The sequence below is a fragment of the Mollisia scopiformis genome (genome assembly GCF_001500285.1).
Source record: "Mollisia scopiformis unplaced genomic scaffold LY89scaffold_41, whole genome shotgun sequence".
Classification (NCBI taxonomy): domain Eukaryota; kingdom Fungi; phylum Ascomycota; class Leotiomycetes; order Helotiales; family Mollisiaceae; genus Mollisia; species Mollisia scopiformis.
Window position 1 is genome coordinate 112,648 of NW_017263621.1, and position 26,227 is coordinate 138,874.

At 47.9% G+C, this 26,227-nt stretch overlaps 8 protein-coding genes across 8 annotated transcripts; 3 read left to right on the top strand and 5 right to left on the bottom strand.

The window, feature by feature from the left end:
* Positions 1-36: 36 nt before the first annotated feature.
* On the bottom strand, positions 37-2,279 carry LY89DRAFT_702807 (vacuolar ATP synthase catalytic subunit A; the record flags this gene model as incomplete). Its single annotated transcript, XM_018217273.1, has 7 exons — positions 37-93; positions 141-926; positions 1,089-1,867; positions 1,916-2,000; positions 2,052-2,100; positions 2,151-2,172; positions 2,228-2,279. 7 exons carry the CDS (start codon positions 2,277-2,279, stop codon positions 37-39), a joined length of 1,830 nt encoding a protein of 609 aa, XP_018061028.1.
* A 1,197-nt stretch (positions 2,280-3,476) lies between these two features.
* LY89DRAFT_403011 (WD domain-containing protein) lies at positions 3,477-6,091 on the top strand. Its single transcript, XM_018207276.1, has 6 exons — positions 3,477-4,426; positions 4,476-4,573; positions 4,621-5,024; positions 5,073-5,556; positions 5,608-5,752; positions 5,802-6,091. The coding sequence occupies exons 1-6, from the start codon at positions 3,837-3,839 to the stop codon at positions 5,863-5,865; spliced, it is 1,785 nt and encodes a 594-aa protein (XP_018061029.1). The 5' UTR covers positions 3,477-3,836; the 3' UTR covers positions 5,866-6,091.
* Positions 6,092-6,864: 773 nt separating this feature from the next.
* Positions 6,865-8,359, bottom strand: LY89DRAFT_403116 (ribokinase-like protein). Its single transcript, XM_018207277.1, has one exon. The coding sequence runs from the start codon at positions 7,915-7,917 to the stop codon at positions 6,940-6,942; it is 978 nt and encodes a 325-aa protein (XP_018061030.1). The 5' UTR covers positions 7,918-8,359; the 3' UTR covers positions 6,865-6,939.
* Positions 8,360-8,783: 424 nt separating this feature from the next.
* Positions 8,784-11,136, top strand: LY89DRAFT_602681 (dynamin-1-like protein-like protein; the record flags this gene model as incomplete). The annotated part of the gene is made up of 6 exons (XM_018210259.1): positions 8,784-8,836; positions 8,890-9,024; positions 9,074-10,469; positions 10,519-10,786; positions 10,836-10,920; positions 10,968-11,136. 6 exons carry the CDS (start codon positions 8,784-8,786, stop codon positions 11,134-11,136), a joined length of 2,106 nt encoding a protein of 701 aa, XP_018061031.1.
* A 2,042-nt stretch (positions 11,137-13,178) lies between these two features.
* LY89DRAFT_726349 (CoA-transferase family III) lies at positions 13,179-14,462 on the bottom strand (the record flags this gene model as incomplete). The annotated part of the gene is made up of 2 exons (XM_018219050.1): positions 13,179-14,347; positions 14,402-14,462. The coding sequence occupies 2 exons, from the start codon at positions 14,460-14,462 to the stop codon at positions 13,179-13,181; spliced, it is 1,230 nt and encodes a 409-aa protein (XP_018061032.1).
* Positions 14,463-15,273: 811 nt separating this feature from the next.
* On the top strand, positions 15,274-16,077 carry LY89DRAFT_602739 (HET-domain-containing protein; the record flags this gene model as incomplete). Its single annotated transcript, XM_018210264.1, has 1 exon — positions 15,274-16,077. A coding segment is annotated over one exon (804 nt), but the record flags the coding sequence as incomplete, so codon positions are not given.
* A 3,139-nt stretch (positions 16,078-19,216) lies between these two features.
* Positions 19,217-25,003, bottom strand: LY89DRAFT_403153 (uncharacterized protein). The gene is made up of 11 exons (XM_018207279.1): positions 24,825-25,003; positions 24,674-24,768; positions 24,402-24,541; positions 22,364-24,295; positions 21,708-22,308; positions 21,505-21,659; positions 21,098-21,451; positions 20,678-20,977; positions 20,226-20,615; positions 20,069-20,142; positions 19,217-20,014 (listed from the first exon to the last, which is right to left on the bottom strand). Exons 1-11 carry the CDS (start codon positions 24,873-24,875, stop codon positions 19,319-19,321), a joined length of 4,788 nt encoding a protein of 1,595 aa, XP_018061034.1. The 5' UTR covers positions 24,876-25,003; the 3' UTR covers positions 19,217-19,318.
* On the bottom strand, positions 25,004-26,122 carry LY89DRAFT_403152 (uncharacterized protein). Its single transcript, XM_018207278.1, has one exon. The coding sequence runs from the start codon at positions 25,727-25,729 to the stop codon at positions 25,133-25,135; it is 597 nt and encodes a 198-aa protein (XP_018061035.1). The 5' UTR covers positions 25,730-26,122; the 3' UTR covers positions 25,004-25,132.
* Between the last annotated feature and the right edge of the window lie 105 nt (positions 26,123-26,227).

The window sequence follows — 26,227 nt, forward strand, 5'->3', positions numbered from 1 at the left end:
TCTGTCACGCGAAAACCTCCTTCCTCGTCGTAGCAATTATTCGTCAGTGACGGAAGCGAACTTCTCATTCATGGCTTGAATCAGATCCTCGTACTATAAGAGTCAACTTAGTCAACCTATACATTCGAGATGAAACATACCTTCTTTACAATTACGTCCTCCCCATCGCTGGGAACCTCGAACTTCATGCTTCGAAGTTGCGATTGGAGTTCAGAAGTAGCCTCTCGAACCTTGCTCCAGCTTTGACCTTGTGCCACCGACTTCTGGGCTTCATCATGGAATCCCATCATGGCCTTCATCATCCATTCGGTCTTCCAGATAGGACAGAATTGATCGTAATCACTGTATCCGTTTTGTTGCAAGAAATCTTCCTTGATCAAAGCGGCAACATCGAGAGTGATCTTGTCTGGATCAGACAAAGCTGACTTTCCGACCAATTGTACGACTTGGTCCAATTCTTCTGAATCGGAAAGAAGCTGCTTGATGCGGTCTCGCAGTCTTGGAAATTCTGGAAAGTCCTTCTCGTAGTACTTATCCAGGACAGTGGTGTACTTGCTGTAACTGAGCGAAGTGTTGATTGAAGGGAAATGTTTGCGCTGAGCGAGCTTCTTGTCGAGACCCCAGAAAACCTGGACTATACCAAGAGTACTGCTGGTAACAGGATCTGAGAAATCACCACCTGGAGGGCTGACAGCACCGACGATGCTAACAGAACCCTCACGCTCTGGTCCACCAAGGGCTTGCACCTTCCCAGCACGTTCGTAGAAACTAGCAAGTTTGGCACCCAAATAGGCAGGGAAGCCTTGATCAGCAGGCATTTCTCCCAGACGACCAGAGATTTCACGAAGAGCTTCAGCCCATCGAGACGAGGAATCAGCCATCATAGCAACATCTTTGCCTTGATCGCGGAAGTATTCAGCTACTGTCTTCAAGACCAAATCAGTATACACTTTTTGACAGAGTTACACAAGCTGAGGATCACAATCGTGGAGCTGAGACCCGTCTTCTACGGCAAGCAGCTCCCGAAGACGAGTCTGGACAATTCGACTCCCAAATTGTCGGGCAAAGCGAGGGTGATTTTGACTTACTATACCAGTATAAATAGAAGCTTCACGAGCGGCCACAGGCATGTTGGAAGTGTTGGCGATAAGTGTGGTACGCTTCATGATAGGCTCCTTGCGGCCATCAATCTCGATTGACAACTCCGGGAAGTCCATCAAGACTTCAGCCATCTCGTTTCCACGCTCTCCGCATCCAACGTAGATAATGATATCACTGTTGGAGAATTTTGAGACTGATTGAGAAATGACAGTCTTGCCACAACCGAAAGCACCCGGAATACAAACGGTACCTCCTTGAACACTGGGGAACAAGGCATCCAAGACACGTTGACCAACAATGAATGGCTTGTCGGCTGCAAGTTTTTCGGTGGTGGGACGAGGAACGCGGACGGGCCAGGTGTGCATCATGCTATACTCGGTCTTCTTTCCGTCGAATTCGACCTCCAATAGCTTTTCGTCGACCTTGTAGCTGCCCTTCCCAGCGATTCCAGTGATGGTACCGCGGGCTCGTGGAGGCAGCATGATCTTGTGGTCGTTCACCAGAGAGTTTTCGTAGACAGTGCCCCAGATATCTCCGCCAGTGATGTGGTCGCCAACCTTCATGGTTGGCTTGAAGTCCCAATCCTTCGTTCTGCTCAAGGCTGGAGCAGCAACACCACGAGGGATGTAAATGCTGTTGGAAGTATCGGCAATATCTTTGAGAGGTCGTTGGATACCATCGTAGATAGTTTCCATCAAGCCGGGGCCTAGTTCGACGGAGAGAGGCTTTCCAGTTCGAATAACGGGATCGCCCACGGTAACACCAGCTTCAGTTCATCAGTAACATGTCCTACAATGTCTTGAGAATGCCCTACCTGTCTCTTCGTAGACCTGAATTGTAGCTCTGTCCGCTTCGATTCGAATGACTTCACCAACGAGGTTATCGTGTCCGACTCGAACCTAGATACTGGTAAGCTTTGAGTTGGAGCTTCACCAGATACGCAGACATACCAATTCGTACATGGCAACACCAATCATGTTCTCTGCAACCACGACGGGTCTACACCAGATCAGTACTTTGTCAGGATGTTGTTTGAGAGCTTGGCATACCCAGAGACGGAGTAAATCGAGCCTGGATAGCTGTTTTTAGCTTCATTTCATCATGTTGAATTGCTGTTGAGACGTACCATATTGCTCCTCACCATCTGCATCCCGAGCTACTTCTTTCTTGGGACCCATCTTGGATGATGTTTCTTCGAGATTCGACTGCTGTGCAGGTCCTGGACTTGGCGGCGGTGATAGGAGGAAGCCTGGTGAAGGAGGCAACGGAGGTAGCTCTGGGAGTAGTTCGTCTGAGAAGCTCGGTCGTGGTGTACGACGAGACAAGGTTTCAATGTTCCGAGCGCGGACTAGATCGTACAACGAGGGTCGAGCTTTCAAACGAGGTCGAAAACCAACGTTCATGAACTTGCAGAGAGACTGGCAATTGGATGGCGGTGTCAGTCGAAGCTAACTTGGCAGATAGGTGCGGGATCTTTTATGTGAGGATAGCTTTGGCGAGGAAAAGCAAATCGCGTTGATAGACGACGCCCCCACTATGCAAGTGCAAGCAAGACGAGTCAACTGCTCCTGTATTTTGGGACAATAGGCAGCAAGCAAATGGCACATATCATCTCATCATAATTAAATCATCTGTATCTATTGTAGTTAATTCAATTCCCGTTTTTGACTTGTGTAATTCTTGTGAACAGATCCGTGAAATGACGATGTCTCTCTCTCAAGGCGGGCAACCAAGGCCATAGTACGGGAGCCGACTCCCCGCTATTCTTCACCTCTAGCTGCAGAACTCTAGCAGCAGCAGCTGCCACCACAACGGAGTAGAGATTTCATGACTGCAGCTGCACGGAGGAATGATATGCATTCTTGACTCCCCAAAGAGCAGGATTACATATTGGATGCTGCACAGTGATCTGACCCGGGTATCTTGGTCTATCACATGTGCAAGGTTGCGCCTGATTCAGCGGCAGCGGAATCGCCTTGACAGTGGTGTCGGCAGCCAACCAGTTACCTACTGACCCTTCAAACCTGACCCGCAAGACAGCGGCGATACTGCTAGCCCGGCCCTGATAGCTTACCTACTTTCCTGTATCGACGACGTGCACTTCATCCTACGACTTCTATCCGCACTCCACGGCCTCGAGAATGATCACATTCACCAGGAAACCCAACTCAGCCTTGGATAGCAGTCTATTCGCCATTCGCGCGCCCTCGGACTGAGCAGTCAGCAACTAAAAGCCACCGTCAAAGCTCCATATCGGATAAAGCCAGCCATTTCAACCACATCACGACTCCATTCTCGAGCCAAGTAACCTGGGTATCTGGAGAGACAGCTACTCAGATACTCCGCTTGACCAACCAGTACTCACGCGGCACGCCGCAGAAGTCGTCCTGGCTGACGATCGTCCCCAACCTGATATATCATCCCCATCCACCTCCGACGACCCATCCACCCCGACAACCCCCTCATTACCTCCCAGCACAAGACTCTCAGCCCCACAATCTAATCAACAAACATTATTAAACCCTTCTCAACAAGCTGCCTCCAGTTCTGCCACAAATACAGCGTCCGACGACTCAGAAGACCTTCCTCTAGCCACAACCTCCATTCTCGGTCGCAGACGTCGAAATAGATCCCCAGACTCGGAGGACCAAGAGGACCGCCACGAGAGTCTGAGGGAGAGTAGACCGGCAAACGAAACAGACCACCGCCGAAAGAGACAACGACAAGGCTCTAGAATGAGAGCAGAGGGGGACAATAGCACTTCAAATGGTACCTCCAGGCCATTCTCGAACGGGTCTGGACCCTCTCCTCTGCACAAAGCGGCAGTGTCTAATTCTGCCAATGGAACACGACGGTCTTCGATAGCTATGAACGGCTCGTCGAGTACAAACGGGCACTCGAATTCTGGGATCAAGCCTCGGCCCCCATACTTTGGCCACGACAGGGAAGAAGTAACAAGGATACTGATACAGGCCTTGACAGACTTAGGGTATGACAATGCCGCTTCAACTTTAAGCCAAGAAAGTGGCTACAATCTTGAGAGCCCAGCTGTGGCCAAGTTTCGAAATGCTGTTCTGCAAGGAGACTGGACACAGGCAGAGAATCTACTGTTCGGAGACTCGCTTGAGGAAGGAGGGGTGAGCATTGGTGGAAACGGACTCGTTTTACAACAAGGTGTCGACCGGAATGTTGTGCGGTTCTGGTTACGGGAACAGAAGTTTCTTGAGCTTTTGGAACAACGTGACACTGGGAAAGCCTTGATGGTTCTTCGACTCGAATTGACACCACTATATCAGGATACAAACAAGCTTCACTTTCTTTCAAGGTAAAATCCTACACATCTTTCATATACATCTAACTGACTTCTTCTCTAGCCTCTTAATGTGTCAGTCTACTGAAGACCTGAAAGTCAAAGCTGAATGGGACGGAGCAGAGGGCGATTCACGGCATCGTTTGTTATCCGAATTGTCAAGTACGTCTATCGACTTGCTGCCGAGAACTTGACTAACACTAGCGCAGGTTGTATATCCCCTTCGGTCATGTTACCTGAGCATCGACTGGCTATTTTAATGCAGCAAGTTAAAAGGCATCAAATCTCGAAATGTTTATACCACAACACGGCATCATCACCATCTCTTTACCAGGATCATAGCTGCGATCGAAGCAACTTTCCTACGCACCCAATTCTAGAATTAGACAAGCATACTGGTGAAGTTTGGCATGTCAAATTTTCGAATGATGGTACCAGATTGGCTACTTGTGGCAAGGACGGCACATGCGTTATCTACGATGTCGGGTCATGGGAAGTTCTCCAGTGCTTAGGATTGCCCGAGAAGGGCATATGCTCTGTTGCATGGAGTCCGGATGACAGCATGATTGTGACGTGCCAAATGGACTATTACGCCATTCTATGGGATGTCCATGTAAGTTCCCTAAAAGGTCTGATTTTGAGCTCAGCTAATGATTCCAAGACCGGTAAGCCAATAGTCAAATTACCTCGCTTTGAGCAACCAGTTGGCGCCTGCGTCTGGGCGCCAGACGGAAGGTCATTCGTGACGGGTGTTCTCGACAAGGAACGTAACTTATGCCAATGGAACACCAGAGGCGAATTGATCTTTGATTGGGGGAAAAGTCATCGAATTCAAGACCTAGCTGTTTCGCCAAATGGTCGCTTCTTGGTCGCCATGACTAATGAGAAGATGATCTATGTCTATAATTTCATCACACGAGACCTAGAGTACGAGTTGGATCTGGATGCTCAAATGTGCTCTGTTAGCATAAGTCAAAACGGTCGGTATTTACTCGTCAACAAAGCCGATGGAGAAGCTTGCATGTTAGATCTGGAGTCGCGAGAGACCATAAAAAATTTCAGAAGCGATGATCCGGGTGGCAATTACGTGATCAGAGCCTCATACGGAGGTGCTAACGAAAGCTTCGTCATCGTTGGTAGTGAAAGTAAGATCTGTCCCTCGAAATCTGGCACATTTTGCTAATCAGATCACTTAGGCGGCAACATTAATATCTGGCATAAAGAGTCTGGCCAACTTGTCGAGAAGCTGCAACATGGAAAATCGTCTTGCAACGCAGTCTCATGGAGTCCTACCGACCCGTCAATGTTCGCTTCAGCAGGCGACGATGGCAAAGTTCGAATGTAAGTTAGGACAATCCCTTTTTGTTGCAGAATCCTAATAATTTCACAGATGGGCAGACATGGATCCCCAAAAACGACACTCTAACGGCTCCCGAAACTCAAATGGGAGATAATGACCCTCTCCAACTCAACAATTTCAAGCATCATGTCGGCGTAAAGGGGCAAGACTGGATATCATGATACAGATACAGCATGGGCGGCGAAATCAGACAATTCGGGCTGGTCGTGGTGACAGTATGAGCATTCGAGGACGCAGCATTTGGTTTCGGAGTTCAGGCTAGGTACATCGTCACATCACCTCTTCACTTTTTGTTTTGCCTTGCTTCATGTCACGCAACGGCACGACGAGTACAGCGTTCGATCGGTCAGGGTCACGCTCCGCTCTGGTCAGGGTGTCGTCGGTCTTGGTCTGGAGTTCGGCATGCGTTGATTTTAGAGAAGGCATTTACACTAGGCAGTTGGCGGGCTGTGGTTATTTCCGAGACAGGGAGGAACATGCCTTGACCTGACTTGGCCGGCACAGGGCATCCTTTTATCATGGCGGATACCTTCAAGATGGTTGCATATGGCATTGTATGTAGATGAGCTATTTGATAGTGGTAGTGCGGTGAATGCGGACTTGAAACATATGCATATCCTTCCTTCGCCCGTGGAATTTTTGGATGTTGATGTTTGTCTCGAGGTCAGTGGTTTTGGGGTCGAAATGACCTCAGCCACAGACCAACATTCAGATAAGATAAAGAGTGCGATGTGCAACAAAATTCATCACGGACATTGAACCCACATTTCTGACCGTCGAAAAATTGGATGTGGTGAATTGTATTCCGAGTTTGGGAGTTGATTTGTAGCCTTTCTGGAGTCGGATATTATAGTGATTTGACGACTTTGAGGTTGGAGAGCCTGGATTTTTGCCCTGAATATCGGTACTGTTTTCGAAGATCCAACCCTACTTGATGTTCGTGTTGAATATGACTTTGGTTTCAAATCTTGAGATTCCTTTATAGTTTTTTAAGGCAGTCTAAGCATTAGTCTAATGTCTGGGTTGAGTCGAGAACTTTTCGAGGTTGAAAGGTGTGCGTCCCGGTTGTGGTTATTGGCATTGGACATAAGCTGTCAAATCATCGTGCTTTGGAAACACGTCCGAAGTTTATTATTTTTTGCTATTCTTGAATTTTTCAGTCTCATAATCAATCAACCTCATCTGCCCATGGAATCGCACTCTGAGCACCCTCCTTCTCCACCGTCCTCCCAGCTGCTTTGCAAGCCAACCTCACCACACTTCCCAAATCCACATTTCCCCTCACAACATTGACTGCATAAGCACCCACAAACGTATCTCCCGCCGCCGTCGTATCAACTACCTTCTTTACCTTTGCCGCTGGTACAAAGTCCCCTTTCTCTTGCCCCGAACTGGCGAAGAATGCACCTTTGGATCCCAGGGTGACGATCACGTTCTTGACGCCTTTTTGGAGAAATTCGGAGGTCACGGTATCCCAGGGGAAGTCTGAAGCTTCGACGGAAGATACAGAGCGGGAGGTGAGGAGCGCAGCTTCGCTTTCGTTGACTATTAGGTGAGTAACGGCTGAGTAGATGTGATCTGGTAGCTTGACAGCTGGCGCTGGGTTGAGCAGCACGTCAACTCCTGCCTTTCGTGCTGTTTCGAGGATTTGTAGTACGGTATCCAGTGGGATTTCGAGCTGTAGGATGATAAGATCTGGTAATGGCGTTCCTAGGGACTCTGGTGTGAGGAAGTCTGAGGGTTGGAGGGAGTGGTTTGCTCCATTGGAAAGCAAGATTCTGTTCTCGCCGCTTGATTCCTCAACTAAGATTACAGCCACTCCTGTGCTTTTGCCTTCCACTACTCGGATCCCAGAGGTGTCGATGTCGTCTTCTTTCATACCAGAGATGAGGCGGGTCCCAAATGCATCAGCTCCTACCGCGCCTACCATCTTTACCGCAACATCTTGAGTTATCGGGGAAGCTGTTCCTCTTGGATTAGGACGCGAAAGTCGAGCACATGCTACTGCTTGATTGGCTCCTTTGCCGCCTGGTCCAGTGCTGAACGATGTTGCCGTTAAAGTCTCGCCGCCGGATGGGACTCGAGGAGTAAGGGTGACAAGGTCGGTGTTTAGAGAACCAATGATTGTTATGGTTTTAGGAGCCATTTTGGACCGTTGAACGGTGCTCAAGATGAGATTTGGTACTTTTCGGATGCCTTTACTTTTCTTCCAAGTTTCAGATAAAATTCACCAATGCTGTGAAAGCACTGTACCTCTGGAACCGAGACTGTTGATTGGTCTAAAGCTGAACCAGTAGAGTTGTGTCCCACACTTTGGGTTCGGTGTTGATGGTACGGCGGGCACCCAATTTTTGAGAGAGCTTAGTAGATCTTGGATATTCTTCGTTCCGTATTCGATAGCCTACCGAGTCCGAATCGTCTTCGAGGAAGCTCACGTGTTCAGGCTTTATATCGGAGCCTGAAACGGACAGGGAGGACGCGTAGGTAACTCGTAAGCTCAAAGGGCGAGAAATCTGAGGATAGTAGCTTTTTTGCGTCTACCTAAAAATGAAAATCGAGTAAGCAGATAGACATTAAGACAGTGACGAGATAAAATGACCGAAACGTCTCTCTTAATGAGTTGTCGAGATAGAGAATCGAAAATTTGAGACAGTTGTCACGAGGCTGATTTTCATACGTATGGAGAGATGACATCGCCGTGATCGCAACTTACTTGAAGTATGCAACTCCTAGGTGAGATATTGCAAAAGATATTTTTAACTTGTTAAGGTTCTCATTATTCACAAAGTCGAAAGAATTTCGGACTGTAATAACTCTCCTAACATTCAAGGCCGCTTTGGACAAGCCACCCCTGACCTTACATCACAAACGAGTCGCGCCTGCACTTTCAACAACGAAAACCATCTAAGCCTCAACTGCCAGCGCTGCACATACAAGACCTCCCACCCACTTGCACACATCTATCAACCATCGAACATACTACAGCACTCCAAGAGCACCTTTTCGAACTTGATGAACATGTCTTCAGCCGCGCAAGGCGGTATCTCGGACCCTGGTCTCATAACGTCAGAGTCTCCTGAAGCTCTCATTTGCGCCGGCTTGCTAACAGACTCGGCAGACTGGTGAATAAGTTACAAGATGTCTTCACGACGGTCGGCGTACAAAATCCTATCGATTTACCGCAGATAGTAGTGGTGGGTAGTCAGTCGAGTGGAAAAAGTTCCGTGCTGGAGAACATAGTAGGCCGAGACTTGTATGCCGCCACATGTCCTTTGTAGTGCACTGCTGATGTGTTTATACAGCTTACCTCGAGGTACCGGTATCGTAACGCGAAGACCGCTCGTGCTCCAACTCATCAATCGTCAGCCTACTGCAGCGAAGACAAATGGTGTAAAGGCAGAAGAGATATCCGCCGGGGCCGATAAGGAAGCAAATGCTGATGAATGGGGAGAATTTCTGCATATTCCAGGGCAAAAGTTCCACGACTTCAACAAGATTCGAGATGAGATTGTCAAGGAGACAGAAGCAAAGACTGGTCGGAATGCTGGAATCTCGCCTGCTCCCATCAACCTTCGAATATACTCTCCTAATGTCCTCACGCTTACACTGGTGGATCTGCCAGGATTGACGAAGGTGCCAGTCGGTGACCAACCCAGGGATATCGAGCGGCAGATTAAGGAAATGGTGTTGAAGCAAATTAGCAAGCCGAACGCTATTATTCTTGCTGTCACTGGGGCCAACACAGATTTAGCCAATTCAGATGGATTGAAGCTTGCTAGAGAAGTAGATCCTGAGGGCCAGAGGACAATTGGTGTGTTGACCAAGGTCGACTTGATGGACGATGGAACCGATGTCGTGGATATCCTGGCTGGGCGAATCATTCCCCTGCGATTAGGTTACGTACCAGTTGTGAACAGAGGACAGAGGGATATCGACAATAAGAAGGCAATCACAGCTGCATTGGAGAACGAGAAGAACTTTTTCGAGAATCATAAAGCGTACAGGAATAAGAGCTCCTATTGCGGGACTCCTTACCTTGCACGCAAGCTCAATCTGATTTTGATGATGCACATCAAGCAGACGCTACCAGACATCAAAGCTCGCATTTCTGCTTCGTTACAGAAATATACCCAGGAGCTTCAAGGTCTCGGCGATTCGATGCTCGGCAATAGTGCGAACATCGTCCTCAATATCATCACAGAATTCTCAAACGAGTGGCGGACAGTATTGGAGGGCAACAACACAGAACTCTCTAGCGTTGAACTTTCTGGTGGTGCAAGAATCAGCTTCGTGTTCCACGAGTTATATGCGAATGGTGTCAAGGCGGTAGACCCCTTCGATCAAGTCAAGGATATTGATATCAGGACTATTCTCTACAACTCTTCTGGATCATCACCAGCACTTTTTGTTGGCACGACTGCATTTGAACTGATTGTCAAGCAACAAATCAAGCGTCTAGAAGAACCCAGCTTGAAGTGTGTTTCTTTAGTCTACGATGAACTTGTCCGCATTCTTACACAATTACTTGGCAAGCAACTATTCAGACGGTACCCAGGACTGAAGGAGAAGTTTCACCAAGTCGTCATCAACTTTTTCAAGAAGGTCATGGACCCGACAAACAAGCTTGTGAAAGATTTGGTAGCAATGGAATCATGCTACATCAACACTGGTCACCCAGATTTCTTGAATGGCCACCGGGTAGGCGAGGTTTTCAGACTCATATCACCATAGCTAACTAAATTTGCAGGCCATGGCTATTGTCAATGAGCGACATAACTCGACCAAGCCGGTTCAAGTGGATCCTAAGACGGGCAAACCAATGCCGGCCTCATCTACTCCCGTCCGAGCTGCAAGTCCAACTCTTGACAGCATGAACGATGCCAATGGTGGATTCTTTGGCAGTTTCTTTGCATCGAAAAACAAGAAGAAGATGGCTGCTATGGAAGCTCCACCACCAACTCTCAAAGCATCAGGCACCTTATCTGAACGTGAAGGGATTGAGGTTGAAATCATTAGTGAGTCAATCTAGATAGCAATTTCGGATCACAGTACTCACACGTCTAGAACTTCTAATCCAATCATACTATAACATCGTCAAGAGAACGATGATCGACATGGTGCCTAAGGCAATTATGCTGAACCTTGTCCAGTCAGTACCGAAGCCCCTTTTGAACGTGCATCACTAACCATTTCCAGATTCACAAAGGACGAAATGCAACGAGAGCTTCTAGAGAACATGTACAAGACAGATGCCCTCGATGAACTACTCAAGGAAAGTGACTACACTATCCGGCGAAGGAAGGAGTGCCAGCAGATGGTTGAATCTCTATCACGTGCGAGCGAGATTGTGAGCCAAGTACAATAAGGCAATCAAATTGATTCGGAATGAAGTACAAGGGCCCGTCCGGCCGAACATGAGGCTACTCGGATCGCTTAGAGCTACGCAGCATTTTGTGTGCTTGCACCCTAGACTGTGTCTTGACGAACATCCTTTTGATACGATACCTCTTCTGGCGAATAATGACGTGGAATGACCAGCGGCGATGTGGACAATGGTGTGCCCTTCACAATCTCGGCGGGAAGCATTAGGGGGATGGCAACGATATGAGCGTGAAAGTTGTATGGTTCTTGTTATTTTCGGCCCTCTGCTACATCCAGACATTCTAGATAATGGAAAGAGATTCATCAACAGCCAAGGCTTTTCGTCTCACAAGGGCTATCAAGTAACGTATGGTTGTGGTTTCGGTTTCATTATCTTCCGTGAGGCTACATATCCTATCTGCAATGGCCCAGTCAATCAATTCCACAGCAGCACGATTGCATCTCACGATCGGACACAAAGATCTTGCAGCGGAGCTTTCCCAGCCCTACAACAGCCTCGTAATCTCCACCGCCTTTCGGATCTGTCCCTACCCCTCCTCCGCAGACCAGTCGTCCAATTCCTCGAAGGCACGCAATCTTAGCTGTAACAAGCATCGTAACTACGCAGCGAACCGGCAGCTCGGAACCATATTGCTCTCACGTTGGTGTGCTCCTAGGTTTGTCCCGCTTGTTTGCGCAACGCCAGGATGCGCCCAACCGGTGGCCGACGGCACTTGGAGCCGATTCATGGAGGAAATAATTGCCATGTGGAGGAGGTTTCTCCTGTCGGGATTGTGGCGACGATGTCTCTCCCAGCTAGGCTTGTGGCGAGAGGTTCCTCCTGGCTGGGATCGTGGCGAGGAGATAGCGAGGAGGGCGAATGAAGAGGTCGGAACAGCACAGACGGGTATTGCCCTGAGCGAGGCGTTCGCTCCCGCACGGGAGTTAAACGCATTGACAGGCTGTTCGGTGCGACATTGCGCAGGAAGAAGCAGCTGGCAGCTAGTGACTAGGAACATCAATCTTTCATGTCGAGATTGAAGCTCCCGCGGTGGGGCACGGGCATTGGCTTGGCTACTTAAACTTTCCCAGTGGACCAGAGACAAAAGCTGTAATCTATCCATTGTTCAGGAGACAACCATACTTAGTGGGAAATCTGCGAATGAGATCCCTCGACAGCTGAGCGAATCGTCATATTCCCGAAGTGGCTGGCTCGGCAAGCAGTTGCTTTTTTCGAAGCAAGTAAAGAAGCTTTCGACTCCTGACTATTGGGAATTTGTTCTTTGAACCAAGAGATAGGGATATAAAGTCAAGAAAAGTCGCTGAAGAAGAAGATGGCTGTAGCTGCAAAGGAACTTCACTGTGGTAGTCAAAGCAAAGTCTCTTGTACTGCTCAATTCCAAGCTTGCTTTCGAAAAGGCAAACCAAATCTCACCATCATAACACCAATCATCAACATGTCCAACGACGATCCCCCTTCTCCTCCTCCAAACCCTCCTCCAAGTCCATCGAGGACCATTGCTTTCGGCGATGGAGAAACCACATAGAGGTATGTGTTGCGAGCTATTCATGGAAATAGAACAAAGAATGACGATCGGCAGGTACTTCTTTTTGCAAGCCTATCCACCCGCCTCAAAAGGCTTGCAAGCCTAGCGACGATCGTCTGATACACGATGCGGCTGCACTCAGCCCCGTCCGGCACTTTCATATTGGAGGAACAGTACTGTACATTGAATAGAGCGCAACGGAATGGAATGGGACTTAATGGGAACCACGGCAGGATCTCTTGGCGTGGATGGGATGGATTTGACTTGTCTGTGGGAATTTCGGGACGTAAAATTAGTAGACCTGGTTTGGGCGTTCTCAGAATGGTGTGAAAAGGACGGAAGAAATATTTGATAGAAATCGCTTCCCATAGGTTGCAATGGAGCTCCGTCACTATCCATTCTCTGTTCCACGGCCACAGCTTTCGACTGTGAGACTTTCCTGAATCTCATTCCTTATTTGGCGATTTTCGAGGGTTCAGCGCAAGGCCCAGAATGTCGATTACAATTTGGAACTCGATTTCTTGATTAAACCTCCGTTTTCGATGTCGAAATCCTTACCTCGCTTCCACCCGAGCCAGTGGTTCAGTGTTTCTTCACCTCCACGCCCAGGAACGAGAATTGTGGCTACGTATCCTGCTCCTTTAATCCCGGGTCCTTGTCCCGTAGCTGGGTCTCTTGGCAGATCCGAATTAGAGACAGCTAGACTAGGGGTGTTCCTTAGCGTCACGGCTGGCCTCTGGTCTCCTTCTCTTCCGTTGTCCTTTTGCCGAAGCTCTGCATAATCCAGTACTGGAGTACAGCAGGCATCTGTGCCATCAAAAATCACCTCCCACTCAGACCTTGTCTTGGCTTTGAATAATTTTGTAAAGGTGTGTTTTAGTTCAGGCCATGTCCTTCGATCATCCCGTGTCCTCTCAATTCCTTTTCCCGAGAGGCCGAGGCCTTTTAGAAGCTCTGCAAAGAATTGCGGCTCGAGCGCGCCCACCGCCATATGTTTTCCGTCTTTTGTCTCATACGTATCATACCAAGGGCAGCCACCATCAAGCACGTTTTCCCCTCGCGGCTTGTTCCACATTGGCGTATTCAACAGCAATCTTGGGAATGTGGCGAGGTAGGCGCTGCCATCCACCATGTTTGCCTCGACGATCTGCCCGCGGCCAGTCTTCTCTCTTGCAAACAAAGCAAGTAATATTCCTTGAAACAATGTGGCCCCTCCACCAGCAAAGTCTCCAAGAATATTGGCAGGTGGTAGCGGGTTCTCTCCTTTTCTACCAAGCATAGATAAGGCGCCAGAAACAGCAATGTAGTTGATGTCATGCCCAGCCATATCCTTGTATCTGCCATCTCTTCTGAATCCAGTCATACGTCCCACTATAATCTTCGGATTGAGACCAAGCAAGATATCTGGGCCAATTCCTAGTTTCTCAAGTACACCGGGGCGAAAAGGATCTAGTATTACATCTGCGTGGGAGACGAGAGCTTTTATAAATTCGATTCCGGAGGGAGATTTCAGATCAATAGCCACTGACGATTTGTGTCGTGTAAGGAGATCATTCGTTGGAGGTGGAGGTCTCGATGGAGTATCTGTATGGGTGACATTCGGTATTGCTCGATCGATTCGTAGGACGGATGCTCCGTTATCGGCTAGAAGAAGGCCTGCGAATGGTCCTGAAAGTTGTTAGTTGGTCGAGAAGTTGCAATTGCGTGGGGGATTGAGCATACCTGGAGCTAGGCCTGCCAACTCCAAGACACGCAAGCCAGTGAGAGGGGCTTTTCCTGTCATGTCGGGTAAGTGTGGGGTATAGAGAATGTGGAAGAAGGAATGTTTGTCTTCGTGTCAAACAATATCACCAATGAAAAATTTGACCACAGAGACAAACATCATGGTGGGATGTACGGAGTAGAGGTCGTAAGAAACATAAAGGGTTGCCAACTCTGTCCCTTAACCGGAACCGAGGTTTGTCAACTTAAGCTTTTGCGGGGAAAGCCCGAGCCGAAATCCTGGAGCGGACCGAACAAGGTTACCGAATCCGTTATTGCCAATTTTCTACTACTCAAAGCTACTGTACAGGTACATGCTTCACGGAAGACTCTTTCATCCTCGTACTGCTGTTGCTCAAAGCTTCATTTATCACCCTCTCAGTCACCGTGCCGGAGTCTGATTGACAGTCTAGCGCCCCTGACTCACATCGAGTTGCCTTCAGATCTTGCTCCATGAGCGCGAACACAAGGGTGTCATGAATACTTCAGCAAGATACTCCAAGAGTGCCAATATCTTTCCAAATAGGCCATTCTGGAACGAACATGGAGCTTGGGTTGAAGCACCCAAAACGCCTCCGATATGCTGGTGTCCGAAAAACCCTCCCCCAGCAACGAACCTGTGTGAGAAATGCCGAGCAATTCGAATACGCCATGTTATCTTTTGTGAAGCTGAAGGTCGTGTGGTTGATCTGGGCAAGTTGAACGATCTCGTTCATCGTCCCGAATGTGACTTTTGTTCTTTGATATCTCTCGCCTGTCAACAAACCTGGTGGGGGCGATGGGATGAACCAGCACGCGAGGGAACAACTTGTTACATCAATGCTCTTGATCCAATGAGACAACAAGCCAAGGGTTACGCATTGCAATTCACAGCGAGGGTTCCGTCAAATTGGCAGTGGCTTGAGCTTGAAGCTGTGTTCAAAGGCCATGACTCGTATCTTGAGCCATCCAGCAGCAGATTTGAGATCTGCCCTACGACAGACGTGGAATTCCTAAAGACATCTGTCAAGATTTGTGAATCAAATCATGAACGATGTGTGGCGGTGGCTGGTTCAATCACTCCGGAGAAGATGTTGATCATCGATTTGGAGGATATGTGTGTCAAACCAGCCCCTGGTGGTTGCAGATACGTTGCCCTGAGTTATGTCTGGGGCAAGATAACTGAAAATTGGCTGGCACTCACACGGGACAATTTCGTTAGCATGGGCCGAAAGAATGCGTTGATAGGTGCAAGCCTACCACACACGATCAAGGACGCCATGCAGCTGTGTCTCGATCTTGGAGAGCAGTATCTGTGGATCGATAGCTTGTGTATTCTGCAAGATGATCCCGTCTCGCAGAAGCAACAAATCGATATCATGGACTTGATTTATGCGTCTGCAACCTTGACTATCGTGGCAGCTGCCGGAGACCATGCCAACAGTGGGTTGCCCGGAATCAGGCGATGGTCGAGGACGGCCAAGCGTCAGACTATCACGATCCAAGACATTGAGATCAGCAATATACTGCCTCGTATGGCGGATACAGCTGAAAAGTCCGTATGGAACACGCGCGGCTGGACGTATCAGGAGCGTATGTTCTCACGTCGGTGTATATTCCTCACCGATGGACAGGCATTTTATGCTTGCTCTGAAGAGGTGTGCTATGAGAGAAAGAATCGTCTGCTTCCTACTAATTGGAGTGTGGAACGTCTGGATACCAAGTACAAGTTCAAGACGTTAATTGAATTTTACTCACATGCTGTTCAAGAGTACACACTTCGGTCGCTGACATCACCAGCGGATATATTCAGAGCTTTTCAGGGGATCATGAATGACATGACTCAAAAATGGGACCAGAAGTTCTTTTTCGGCCTGCCAAGTAAGAACTTCGAGGATGCTCTACTCTGGCAAGAGGCAGGTCAAGCAGAAAAACGAATTGCAAATGTGGCTCTGCCCAGCTGGTCATGGGCATGTGTGAACGGTGCTGTCAAATTCTCGTTCACAGAAAGAAGAGTGGTCGAGACTTCCCAGATTCCGGCTTTCTGGCCAGATGATCAAGAACCCAAACAATTCGGCATTGATTGGCTCTTGAATGAAAATGGCTCGCAACTTTCCCGAATCAACGATACGCCACCATTTCCCGCCAGTTCTACCTTCTCAGCTATCAAGCCTCCCGCAGATCTTGTCAGTACGACTCTTCAGAAACCCGGTAGACTATTGTTTGAGACTCAGTATGCAATTTTCAATCTCGCCAACAATGTTCCTTTTGTTACGGAAGATTCGTGGTTCACGGACTATACACAGGATGTTAATTTCTCAAAGAGATCAATTGCAAGCATACTCCGAGCTGGGAATCCCGGCGATCCCATTGGTTTCATTGAGCTAGATAAAGCCTGGGCGGAGCAGAATCTAATTCAGGAGGGGGAACCGCACCCATGGCAGTTCATCGCCATCTCACTGGCAGCCATGGATCCGAAGGATTTCATGAATCGTCACTTCACCGCGAGGAGAAATGTTGACTATCCCCTGGTCTTAAGCCGCAATGTCAGAGAACTGATTGTCAATGTCATGTTGGTAGAAAAGCTGGAGACTGTGGCCAGAAGGCTCGGCGTTGGGAAGGTCTATCTCGATTGTTGGGAGCTGGCTGTTCCTCAAAGAACATGGGTGGTGCTAGAATGAAAGGGAGTCATGCACCACGGATATGGACTATGTCTCAGTAACAAGGACATCAGATTTCTCCGGCGCCGCTCTGAATACGTATTCGGTGGTGCGACTTAACGGTGCCGGAAGTAAGGGCAGCCACTGGACCCTAACGTCCGCGTTTTTGAGACCTGCAGCACATTGCAGACCGAGATCAGTAAGCCTCCTCAAATTGGATCAATATCGAGATCTGCCATCGGACACCTCTTCTTCAATTTTGTGGAGAATCCAAATAAGCGAGACTCCTCGTTTGTTCAGTCTTGGGCGTCCAATGCCACTCCAAGATTGCATCTTTCATTTGTGAGAACTCCACAAGCAAACCCCAGCATCTAGATTTTCAAGCAAAAGCACTTTTCTGGCATCTCCACAGCGGCATTCTTGTCCAAGACATAATTCCCATGAACTTTTGTCCTTTTGGACCTCCAGGTTCGGATTTGCGAAGCACCCGAGCTCCATACCAGAACTCTGCAGCAGGGCAGAATGCTGCGCTTCGATGACTTCCATTAATATTGTTTCCACTACTATTTACCATCTTTGAACGACCACGACTCCACATTACGTCCTTCCTATACTACCGCGAGATACAGAAGTCCTTGAAGACTCACAGTCAGCTAAAAAGGCATCAATTTTCTGCAGCGACGCAATATGGACTCGGTGGAAACTTCCTGGGACGCATCCCCAGAGATTTCTTGTCCCAATTAAGATGCCGTAGCCGGATTACTGAAGTGTTGACCTGCAAGTTCGACTGCGATTCCCGCAGAGTAGCAAACATCAGTGTGCTGAGAGCACCAGAGAGTGCTGCGTGGCCCACTCTATGGTAAGTAGATCCTCATCAACACATATCCAGGGGACTTGGACTCCGCCATCATTGCTCATACATTGGCCAGTACAATGTACACATGCATGATCTAATCTGCTGCAGGCCAACCAGCATAGCCTCCGCATGAATTTACGGAATACTACCTAAGCCTTGGTAGCCCTTGCGGATAATTCCTGACCAGCATATCACCTGTCTACAACAGCCATTCGAACCCTTCGAAGATTGCTAACTCCGGGCATACAGGTTGTCTTCTTGGCAGCCAGAGCCGCTTTCCACAGCTCAGAAGTTGCTGAATCTTTGGACATTGCGTCGTCCCTGAAGGCACAGGCTTTTTGTACTTTCTGATGCCACCAAGTTCAATGCTGTGCGGGAGCAGGGGCTTTTGGACTCTGCACTTCTTATTGTCAGACACTGACAGTTGGCACCTTGCCTGTTCAGGGTAAGGAGGCTGGTGCGGGGTAAAAGAACCGACATAAGTTGCATGAAGACTGCAGTTGAGATACACAAGAAGACAGAAGAGACCCAACTCTGCAAGCTCAATATTTTGACGCGCTTCAGGCCAGCTTTCGGATTCTTAGCTATGGTTCTGAGTGTAAGTTTGAAAAGCTGGTAAGGTTTAAATTTGTTACATTGGGGGACAATTTCTTGTCAATTCTTTTATTTACATACATTTCCTTCACCGAATCTGGGCAACGTAGCATTACCTCTTTTCCAACGGTCTTCGTGTATCTTTCTTTTCTTTTGATTGAACACGTGTTGCACCTGCATCACGAACTCGTGTTCCAATGAACTCTGCAAGTGGCGTCTTGCCTGCAGAGGCTGAAGTACGATCTAGATCCTTATCTTTTATCTTGGGTCTTGATTCGTAATCACATCCGACTGTCGGCTTTCCCATCAACATTGGTCTCACAGTACGCTATGGAATTTGTTGAGTCTAGAGATGTCGTACGATATCCTGTTCTTCATCATGGAAGTGGGACCTTCAGCTCCTCTGAAGCAGCGGTGAGCGCTGCGAGTCGTCGAAAGCTGTCAAAGTTGTCCTGCAGTCTTGACAACGGGCCGGTCCACAAAGAATCAGGGTAGTATTTGCAAAATATCTGAAACATCTAAGCTAATCGAGACCATTGGCTCGAGAGTGTGGCAGTGACACGTGACAACCGAGGGCAACTCGAATACCTATGCCAGATGTTCGAGAGCTCTGGACATGTTCATAGCCAGTAAAACCATCAGTCGCGAAGCAAGTTCGGGGCTTATCCTGAAAAATATACGAACATTGCATGAGAGTATGTATTAATCTTTATAAATACAAAAAATTCCGCGGCGGAATGAGCGACAAGAATAAATACATGTGGACAAACTCAGCATACAGATCATCAACTAAATACCAGGAACATCAAATGCAGAATTATCCGAGGGCCAGTTCCCCATATTGGCCGGGTCCTTCCCAATTCTTATAAATTGTCCAACAGAGGGCGTCGGTCCATCCAACACGAATAACATGAACCATCCGGGAGGTGCTACATGAGCATTTGGTGGAGCTGTGAGTATGCATGTATTGCCTCCACAAGTCACCGCCGGGAAAATGGTTCTCTGGCCCATGGAATTGCCATGAGTTGATACCACGGATCCTAGCATAGAGACCTTGATGTCTGCTGTAGAGCCAGAAGTGAGGGTGAATGACACGCTCTCTCCGTAGTCCCAGTCTGTGCTTGAAATCTCGAATGTTGGTCGAGGAAGGCCAGAAAGTAGATATGGTGGGCTGAAAACCTCGACTCTGTACTCCTCGGGCCATGATCCTGCAGGTTGGATGAAATCACCAGAGGGATCAGAGCCAGAAACGAGAACACGACCATCTACGAGTAACGTAGCCTCGGAATGGTACAGACGTGCGACGGTAGTGTTGCCCATGATGCTCATGCGAGAGTTGTGTGGCTGGCTTGGGTCGTAGAGAACAGCGTTGAAGTTGGGATCACCACCCAGGCCGAAACCTGCTACACCGTGCTGTCCTCCGTTGAGGATCAAATATGTCCCGTCTGGTAGACCAGCGATACTTGGCATGACACGTCTTGAAGGCTATTCAGAATGCTGGGTCAGTGGTGTAGACATTTCAGGCTTGAATTTATTTACCATTCTTTCAATGACCCAAACAGGCTCGGGGTCTTCTGGAGCTGTTGTTATGCAATTATCAAGAGCAAAGCCACCTATTGCGATTTCATTAGTCTTGATTCTCTTCACTTGTGATGCGATCTGCTCAGAGAGGAATGCATCTGGACACTTGACTTACCATCTGAAGTACTTCCACCACAGATCAAAACTTCCAGATTATCAGTATAAGGGGCGTATTGGGGTAGTAGAGCCATGGTCCCCTCTAGTTGATAGTTACGTCCAGCAGTAGGATCATTGACGGCGCCAGGCATGTTCGGAAGTGTCTTGATGGTTTCGAAAGTTACCTCGTCCAAGATACGAGCCTCGTTATAATATGCGATGAAGATACCAGACGGAACCACGCAAACGAATGGATATAGGTTGAATGGCGCTGTGCGATCCAAGAATTCCAAGTAGACGGTCGTATTGGAGTAACCGCTTACTGTTGTCGGGTCAGGAACACCTGTTGCGGGCAAGATTTCAAGAGTTGGTTGTTCTGCGGCATTGCTTCCGATCTCACCACCAACGACTACACAAATTAGCCATTAATGTTCTCAAATTATGCGAACCGTTCCATGGAAGAAGACTCACTGAGCATAGACCCGTTGGCCATAATCATAGCTGAAGCATACCAACGCGGCACCTGAAGAGACACCACACCTGGATCCTCCTGCCAATCGTTTGTCCCTGGTACACCAGCAGATCCGTCCGGCCAGTAAAGTCTAACACCGAAATTTGACTGGCCTGCCCAGCCTCCAATAGTAATTTGTCGACCTACTTTGTCAGGTAATGTTAGTCCAGCTGAGCAAAACACGTCGGTTTGAAGCCCAGTCATTGTTCTCCATGCTGCCGCGAAGTCGTCAATCTCAGTCAAGTCCAGTTCGTAGGCGCCTAGTATAGAAGTCAGCATGTAGAAAAGCTGTTCGTTTCGCAGTCACTGAGGCAGGATTGGATTGAGAAGTGCATATTGTAGTATGAAATGTGAACAGATCTTCAAGAAGTGGGGCATACCTGTTCCGTTGGGCTCTCCAGAACCATATTTCTCTGTAAATGTAACCTTGCCAGTAACGACTTGAGAGACCATAAGTGGCACGACGACACCACCAATCAAGAAAGTATACTCTCCCGCTGCAGGACCGGTAGGGAAGCCGAAGTTGTAAAGAGGTTCAGGTCCATCCCAAGCGTAGTATGACAGGAGGTTTCCAGATCCGCAAAGATATGAAGCGTTACCTGCACACACAGAATTGCACTCAGAATCAGGGACGATTTGAGGCGGCGCGGCGCGATAGTAGTTTTGAACAGCGTTGGGATCTGTTGAAACGCCAGGATATGACGCAACTGCGATGTTCTCCACATCGCCGCAGACTGGATTCTTGTCAGTACAGACTCATCTCCAACTCCGGACAGGTGCTACTGACAGCATTGAGAACCATATTCCAAACCTGCCGCATTGTAACCAAATATTTGACATTGTTCTATGCATGCGCTTGGGGTATTGCTCGCGTTTTGCCAAACCATGTAGGGGAAGGTGCTTACGATCTCATTTGGATCTTCAGCGGAAGGAACGTTGTCCCTGGTTCTATTGTTAGCTCTGCGCGCACATGTCGTAAGACCGACTCACTGTAGACAACCCATGTAGACCCAATTGGCGGGTAGATCAGTTTTCTGAGCAGCAGGCGACGCATAGACCTTCGGCGGGCCGTCCGTAGAGGAGAGCGATATTCTGTTCCCTGCTCCACACATTTCGGCTTTATCACCACCGCATGGCATATTGCAATCGGCTTGATTTGGCGCAAGAGATCCTCCGTTGTAGATAAAATTGTCACAGTAACATTGAATACTCCATTCAACTCCAGACAAGGTATATCCCAAAGCCGTACAAGTTGCAATGCACGATTCTTGCGTCAATTCTAAGTTGTCGGGTTGCTGGTGTTGTAGAATACGTCCGTTGTATCCGTCCAAATAACAACCTTGATACAAACCTGTTGCAATGGGTAATGGAGCTTGTGTACTTGATGCAACCGACGAAGGAACTGCACCTGATACAGACGAAGGCATTGCGCCTGATGCAGACGTTGATTGCTGAGTCGATGGACCGACCTTGTATAAGTCGAGTCGACTGCCAGCACCGCAATACTCGTATGGATTTCCTGGACATATCATATTGCAATCTGTCAACGGAGCTACCACAGAGCCAAGATTGATCACATCTCCGCAATAACCTTAGATTTTTGTCAGCATGTGTCTTGAATGGTAGAAGATTGAGCTGGGACGTACACTCTCCGCCATACTCAGCTCCGAAGTATGTGTAACCAGCACAATCAGATGCACATAGTTCCAAAGTCATGCCAGTGTAATTGAAGAAAGCTCCTGGTGAAAGTGCTCTCACTCCAGTAGCTTCTGTGTAGCAGCCCAGGAACGAATACCCTTGAATTAGTGTATTGGGAGATAAAGTAGGGCTAGAATTTGCTGTCGATGAAGTTGTGATCGAGGACAAGAGAGTCACTAGTGTAAAAGAACTTCCCACCGCTGGTGACGCTGTGAGAGAAGAGGACAGGATAGTCGCTTCCAAAGAATAGCTCGGGACTGCAGATGATGAGAACAGTGACGAGCTGAGTGTTTGGCTGAGAGATGTGGACCCGAGGGTTGATGAGATTTCTTGTACCGAAGAGCTTGCACTAAAGCTCGATGAAGATGAGCTCAGTTGTGAAGAGCTACTAAATTGCCAACTAGAGGAGGAAACAAGAGTTGAAGAGCTACTCTGCGATGAGCTGGCAAACTGCAATGTGGATGACATTGAGCTTATTTGTGAGGAGCTGCTCGATCGGGTGCTGAAAGAGGAAACAAGAGTTGAAGAGCTAATATCCGATGAGCTGGCAAACTGCGATGTGGATGATGTTGAGCTTAGTTGTGAGTAGTTACTGGATTCCAAACTAGAAGAGGGAACAACACTTGAAGAGCTTATCTGCGATGAACTAGTGAATTGTGATGTAGATGAAGGAAGCACTGTCGAGCTTAGCTGTGAAAAGCCGCTAAATTGTGAGCTCGCAGAGCTAATCCCTGACGAGCTGGATGGAACTAGCATTGAGCTCAATTGTGGAGAGCTGCTCCATTGAGAGCTGGAAGAGCTGATTCGTGACGAGCTGGTAACTTGCAGTGTGGAAGAAGGCGTGGGAACCAGCATAATACTAGAAGAAATGGAAGTATAGACCGATGAGCTCGTTTTCAACGAGCTGGACGATGATGGCGTCGATGTGAGCGAGCTTTGTAGACTAGATTTGATACTTGAAGCTGAACTGGAGACATTCAAATATGGAGAAATGCTAGAGGAGCTCTGTTTGCTGCTTGTCGTCCCAGAAATGGTAGACGAGGTCTGTTTATTACTTGTTGTCCCGGGAGTGCTGGAAGTGGTCTGTTTGCTGCTGCTTGTTCTTGGAGCCGTAGAGGAAAGTTTTGATGTCGATGTCGACGAGGATAGTTTGCCAGAAGAACTTGACGATTTTTGAGAACTAGTGGGACTTTGAGAGCTTGTTAATGATGATTTCTGGGTACTCGACGACTTCTGTGAACTAGAAGAGACTTGCGAGCCAGAGGACTTTTGGGAGCTCGTTGACTTTTGAGAAGTAGACGAGACTTGAGTACTTGACGATTTCTGGCTGGTCGATGATTTTTGAGTGCTCAGAGAGACTTGAGAGCTTGACGTTTTCTGAGTGCTCGATGGTTTTTGAGTGCTCAAAGAGACTTGAGAGCTTGACGTTTTCTGGGTGCTCGATGACCTTTGAGTGCTCGAAGAAAGTTGATTGCTTGACGACTTCTGGGAAGTGGAGGAGACTTGAGAGCTTGACAATTTCTGGGTGCTTGTCGACTTTTGAGAGCTGGAGATTGGTGTGCTTGACTTTTGCGTACTTGACGAAGTACTCGCTTTCGAAGTGGAAGAGGATTTGGTCAAAATACTCGAACTCGCTGTAGTAGCAGAATGGGTGGTCGAGCTTGATGTCCGGGATGTTGAAGAACTTTTGGAGTTGGAGCTGGAGCTGGAGCCAACAGCTAGTACGTAGGGCTGTAATGGCACAGAGTTCTTGTAGTTGTATACATCCAAGCTGTTCACTCCACCACAGAACTCCGAGTGGTTACCACTGCAATGTGTGTCACAACCTGCCAAACCAGTTTTCGCAAAGGTAACTCCGTTCAGGATTGTATTGCCACAATCTATCAAAGCTGTCAATAGGGTCCCTTGTAATTTATTGCAAGCAGAGAGAATCCTCAATCATTCTCGGACATCTTTCCTTGCAGAATACCTGAAAGCAGAACTTACAGCATGTTCTCCCATGTTCCACTCCTGCCAGAAGGTAGCCTGATTCCTGGCATGCCGTCGTACAAGCAATGACAGTCAAAGCTCCTTTCCCTCCTGTAGTTGCAAGCGTGTTAGAGAGAGCTAGTCCAGGTTTTGCTTCCCTAAATTCGTCTCAATTAGCATATATATGAATTGGAAATACCAGTCATTTCAGACCGCCATCTGCAATGAATAGCACACGTTTGCTTAGAGGTGCCGCACAAAACAAGAAAGTAGCTGAAGACAAAACTTACTCATAACATCCTGCGAAGAACCAATTGGGAGGGCCTGGATTAGTTTGAGAGAGCACCGCGGCAGCTCTGATCGTGAGGGCATTCGAAGGCGAGATCTACTAGATATTAGAATGCAACATCGCCAGAACTCCTTGAGATGGGAAATACCTACAGCTGATAATATTTGAAATAAACTGAACCCAACTCTAAGAAGCCGTACCATTTTGAAAATTTCCTAGCGAGGAATAACGATAGTGATGAATGTCTTTGTACAGAGTGAGAGAATTAGAGATCATAAGAACTACCAAGTTAAAGAAAATACATTGACAATCAAGCATGAAACTCAAAAGCGAGAAATATCAACGGGAGATTTAATGGCTTGGCCCCTTGACAAGTTCCAAGACTTCGGCAACATCCTATCAAGGACTGCGTATACATTTCAGATGAATTTGGGCTCAATGGCCCCGCAAATCTGAAATATCAAGCAGGAAAGCCTATCACTTGCGTAAGAGTGAGACACCTCGAGGGATACAGGAAGTCGAAAGATGCGAAAAGCAAAAATTGCCGGAAATGGTAGACGCTACAAAGCTTGATAGACGCCACAGATCCAGAATCTGCATCGTTTCCAAAAAAGGAGAAGATACCCCATTTTTTCTCCACGATTAGAAAGCATACGATTGAGGTTTGATACCAACAAGAGAAGGATGACACTCCGTCAGGAAGGGAAGACATGCTACAGCAAACAGAAGCACCCCTCGGTACAGAATTGAGCGGCCAAAGGGAGCCCCTGAGTAAAGATTCCGAATCTTTGAGACAAAAAATGAATTTGTCTTCATGAAAGACAGATCCAGAACCCGGGACCTGAATTGAGGTCTCACCAAGCAAATTCATCTCAATCGAGTCTGAATCCAACGAGACGAGTCGTATGATATTGACAGTCTTTATCGAGTCCTTCGCTGAAAGGGTGTATCGATACTCGACACCTTGGCAAGGGGTCGCGAAGGGATGTTCGGAGGAAAAACTTTTTAAACCTGTTATCATGACTAATGCGGTCCGTCTTTCATCCGGGCATATCATTTCTTCAGCTCCTATCTGAACGCTCCGCTCAAGGTCTTACTAAAAGTCCCATTGAATCTCTCAGGTTCTCAAGAAGGCGGCTCGGATCAAACATTACCAGGTCACTCCGACATGCTGGTAACGGCGACGAAAGAATGAAGAGACTCTATCAATGGCCACGTGACTAAAGATCTGCACCAATGTTGACGTTCGTCAATCAGATATACTGTATCCCTTCTGATCCTCTGTCTAACTTTGTAAACTTCCCAGGAATTGAGGGACAATTAAGTTATCCAAAAAGGACGTAATAATGCCCAGGTAATCTTTGCGTCCAATATAAGCGGCAAAGGCACCAAGGCTCAGGGCTACACTGTATCCGAGATATTCACCCAAGCTTCAAAGAGGACTTTCTGGTTATTAAATCGGCGTCTGTAAGCCTCTGCTTATGAGATGCCGGTCAATGGCGATGGGACAATGAACCTTACAAGTATTTCTATCATTGATCACATGACGGGAGTC

What these genes read in the sequence shown, in the direction of transcription:
- LY89DRAFT_403011 (XM_018207276.1), top strand. Translation starts at nt 3,837, where the DNA reads ATGAGAGCAGAGGGGGACAATAGCACTTCAAATGGTACCTCCAGGCCA. An exon ending in TTTGTTATCCGAATTGTCAA is followed by an intron (nt 4,574 to 4,620) that starts GTACGTCTATCG and finishes ACACTAGCGCAG; the next exon opens with GTTGTATATCCCCTTCGGTC. An exon ending in GACGATGGCAAAGTTCGAAT is followed by an intron (nt 5,753 to 5,801) that starts GTAAGTTAGGAC and finishes ATAATTTCACAG; the next exon opens with ATGGGCAGACATGGATCCCC.
- LY89DRAFT_403116 (XM_018207277.1), bottom strand. Translation starts at nt 7,917, where the DNA reads ATGGCTCCTAAAACCATAACAATCATTGGTTCTCTAAACACCGACCTT.
- LY89DRAFT_403153 (XM_018207279.1), bottom strand. Translation starts at nt 24,875, where the DNA reads ATGGTACGGCTTCTTAGAGTTGGGTTCAGTTTATTTCAAATATTATCA. An exon ending in GTCTACATGGGTTGTCTACA is followed by an intron (nt 21,660 to 21,707) that starts GTGAGTCGGTCT and finishes CAATAGAACCAG; the next exon opens with GGACAACGTTCCTTCCGCTG. An exon ending in GGCCAACGGGTCTATGCTCA is followed by an intron (nt 20,616 to 20,677) that starts GTGAGTCTTCTT and finishes TAATTTGTGTAG; the next exon opens with TCGTTGGTGGTGAGATCGGA.
- LY89DRAFT_403152 (XM_018207278.1), bottom strand. Translation starts at nt 25,729, where the DNA reads ATGATATGCCCGGATGAAAGACGGACCGCATTAGTCATGATAACAGGT.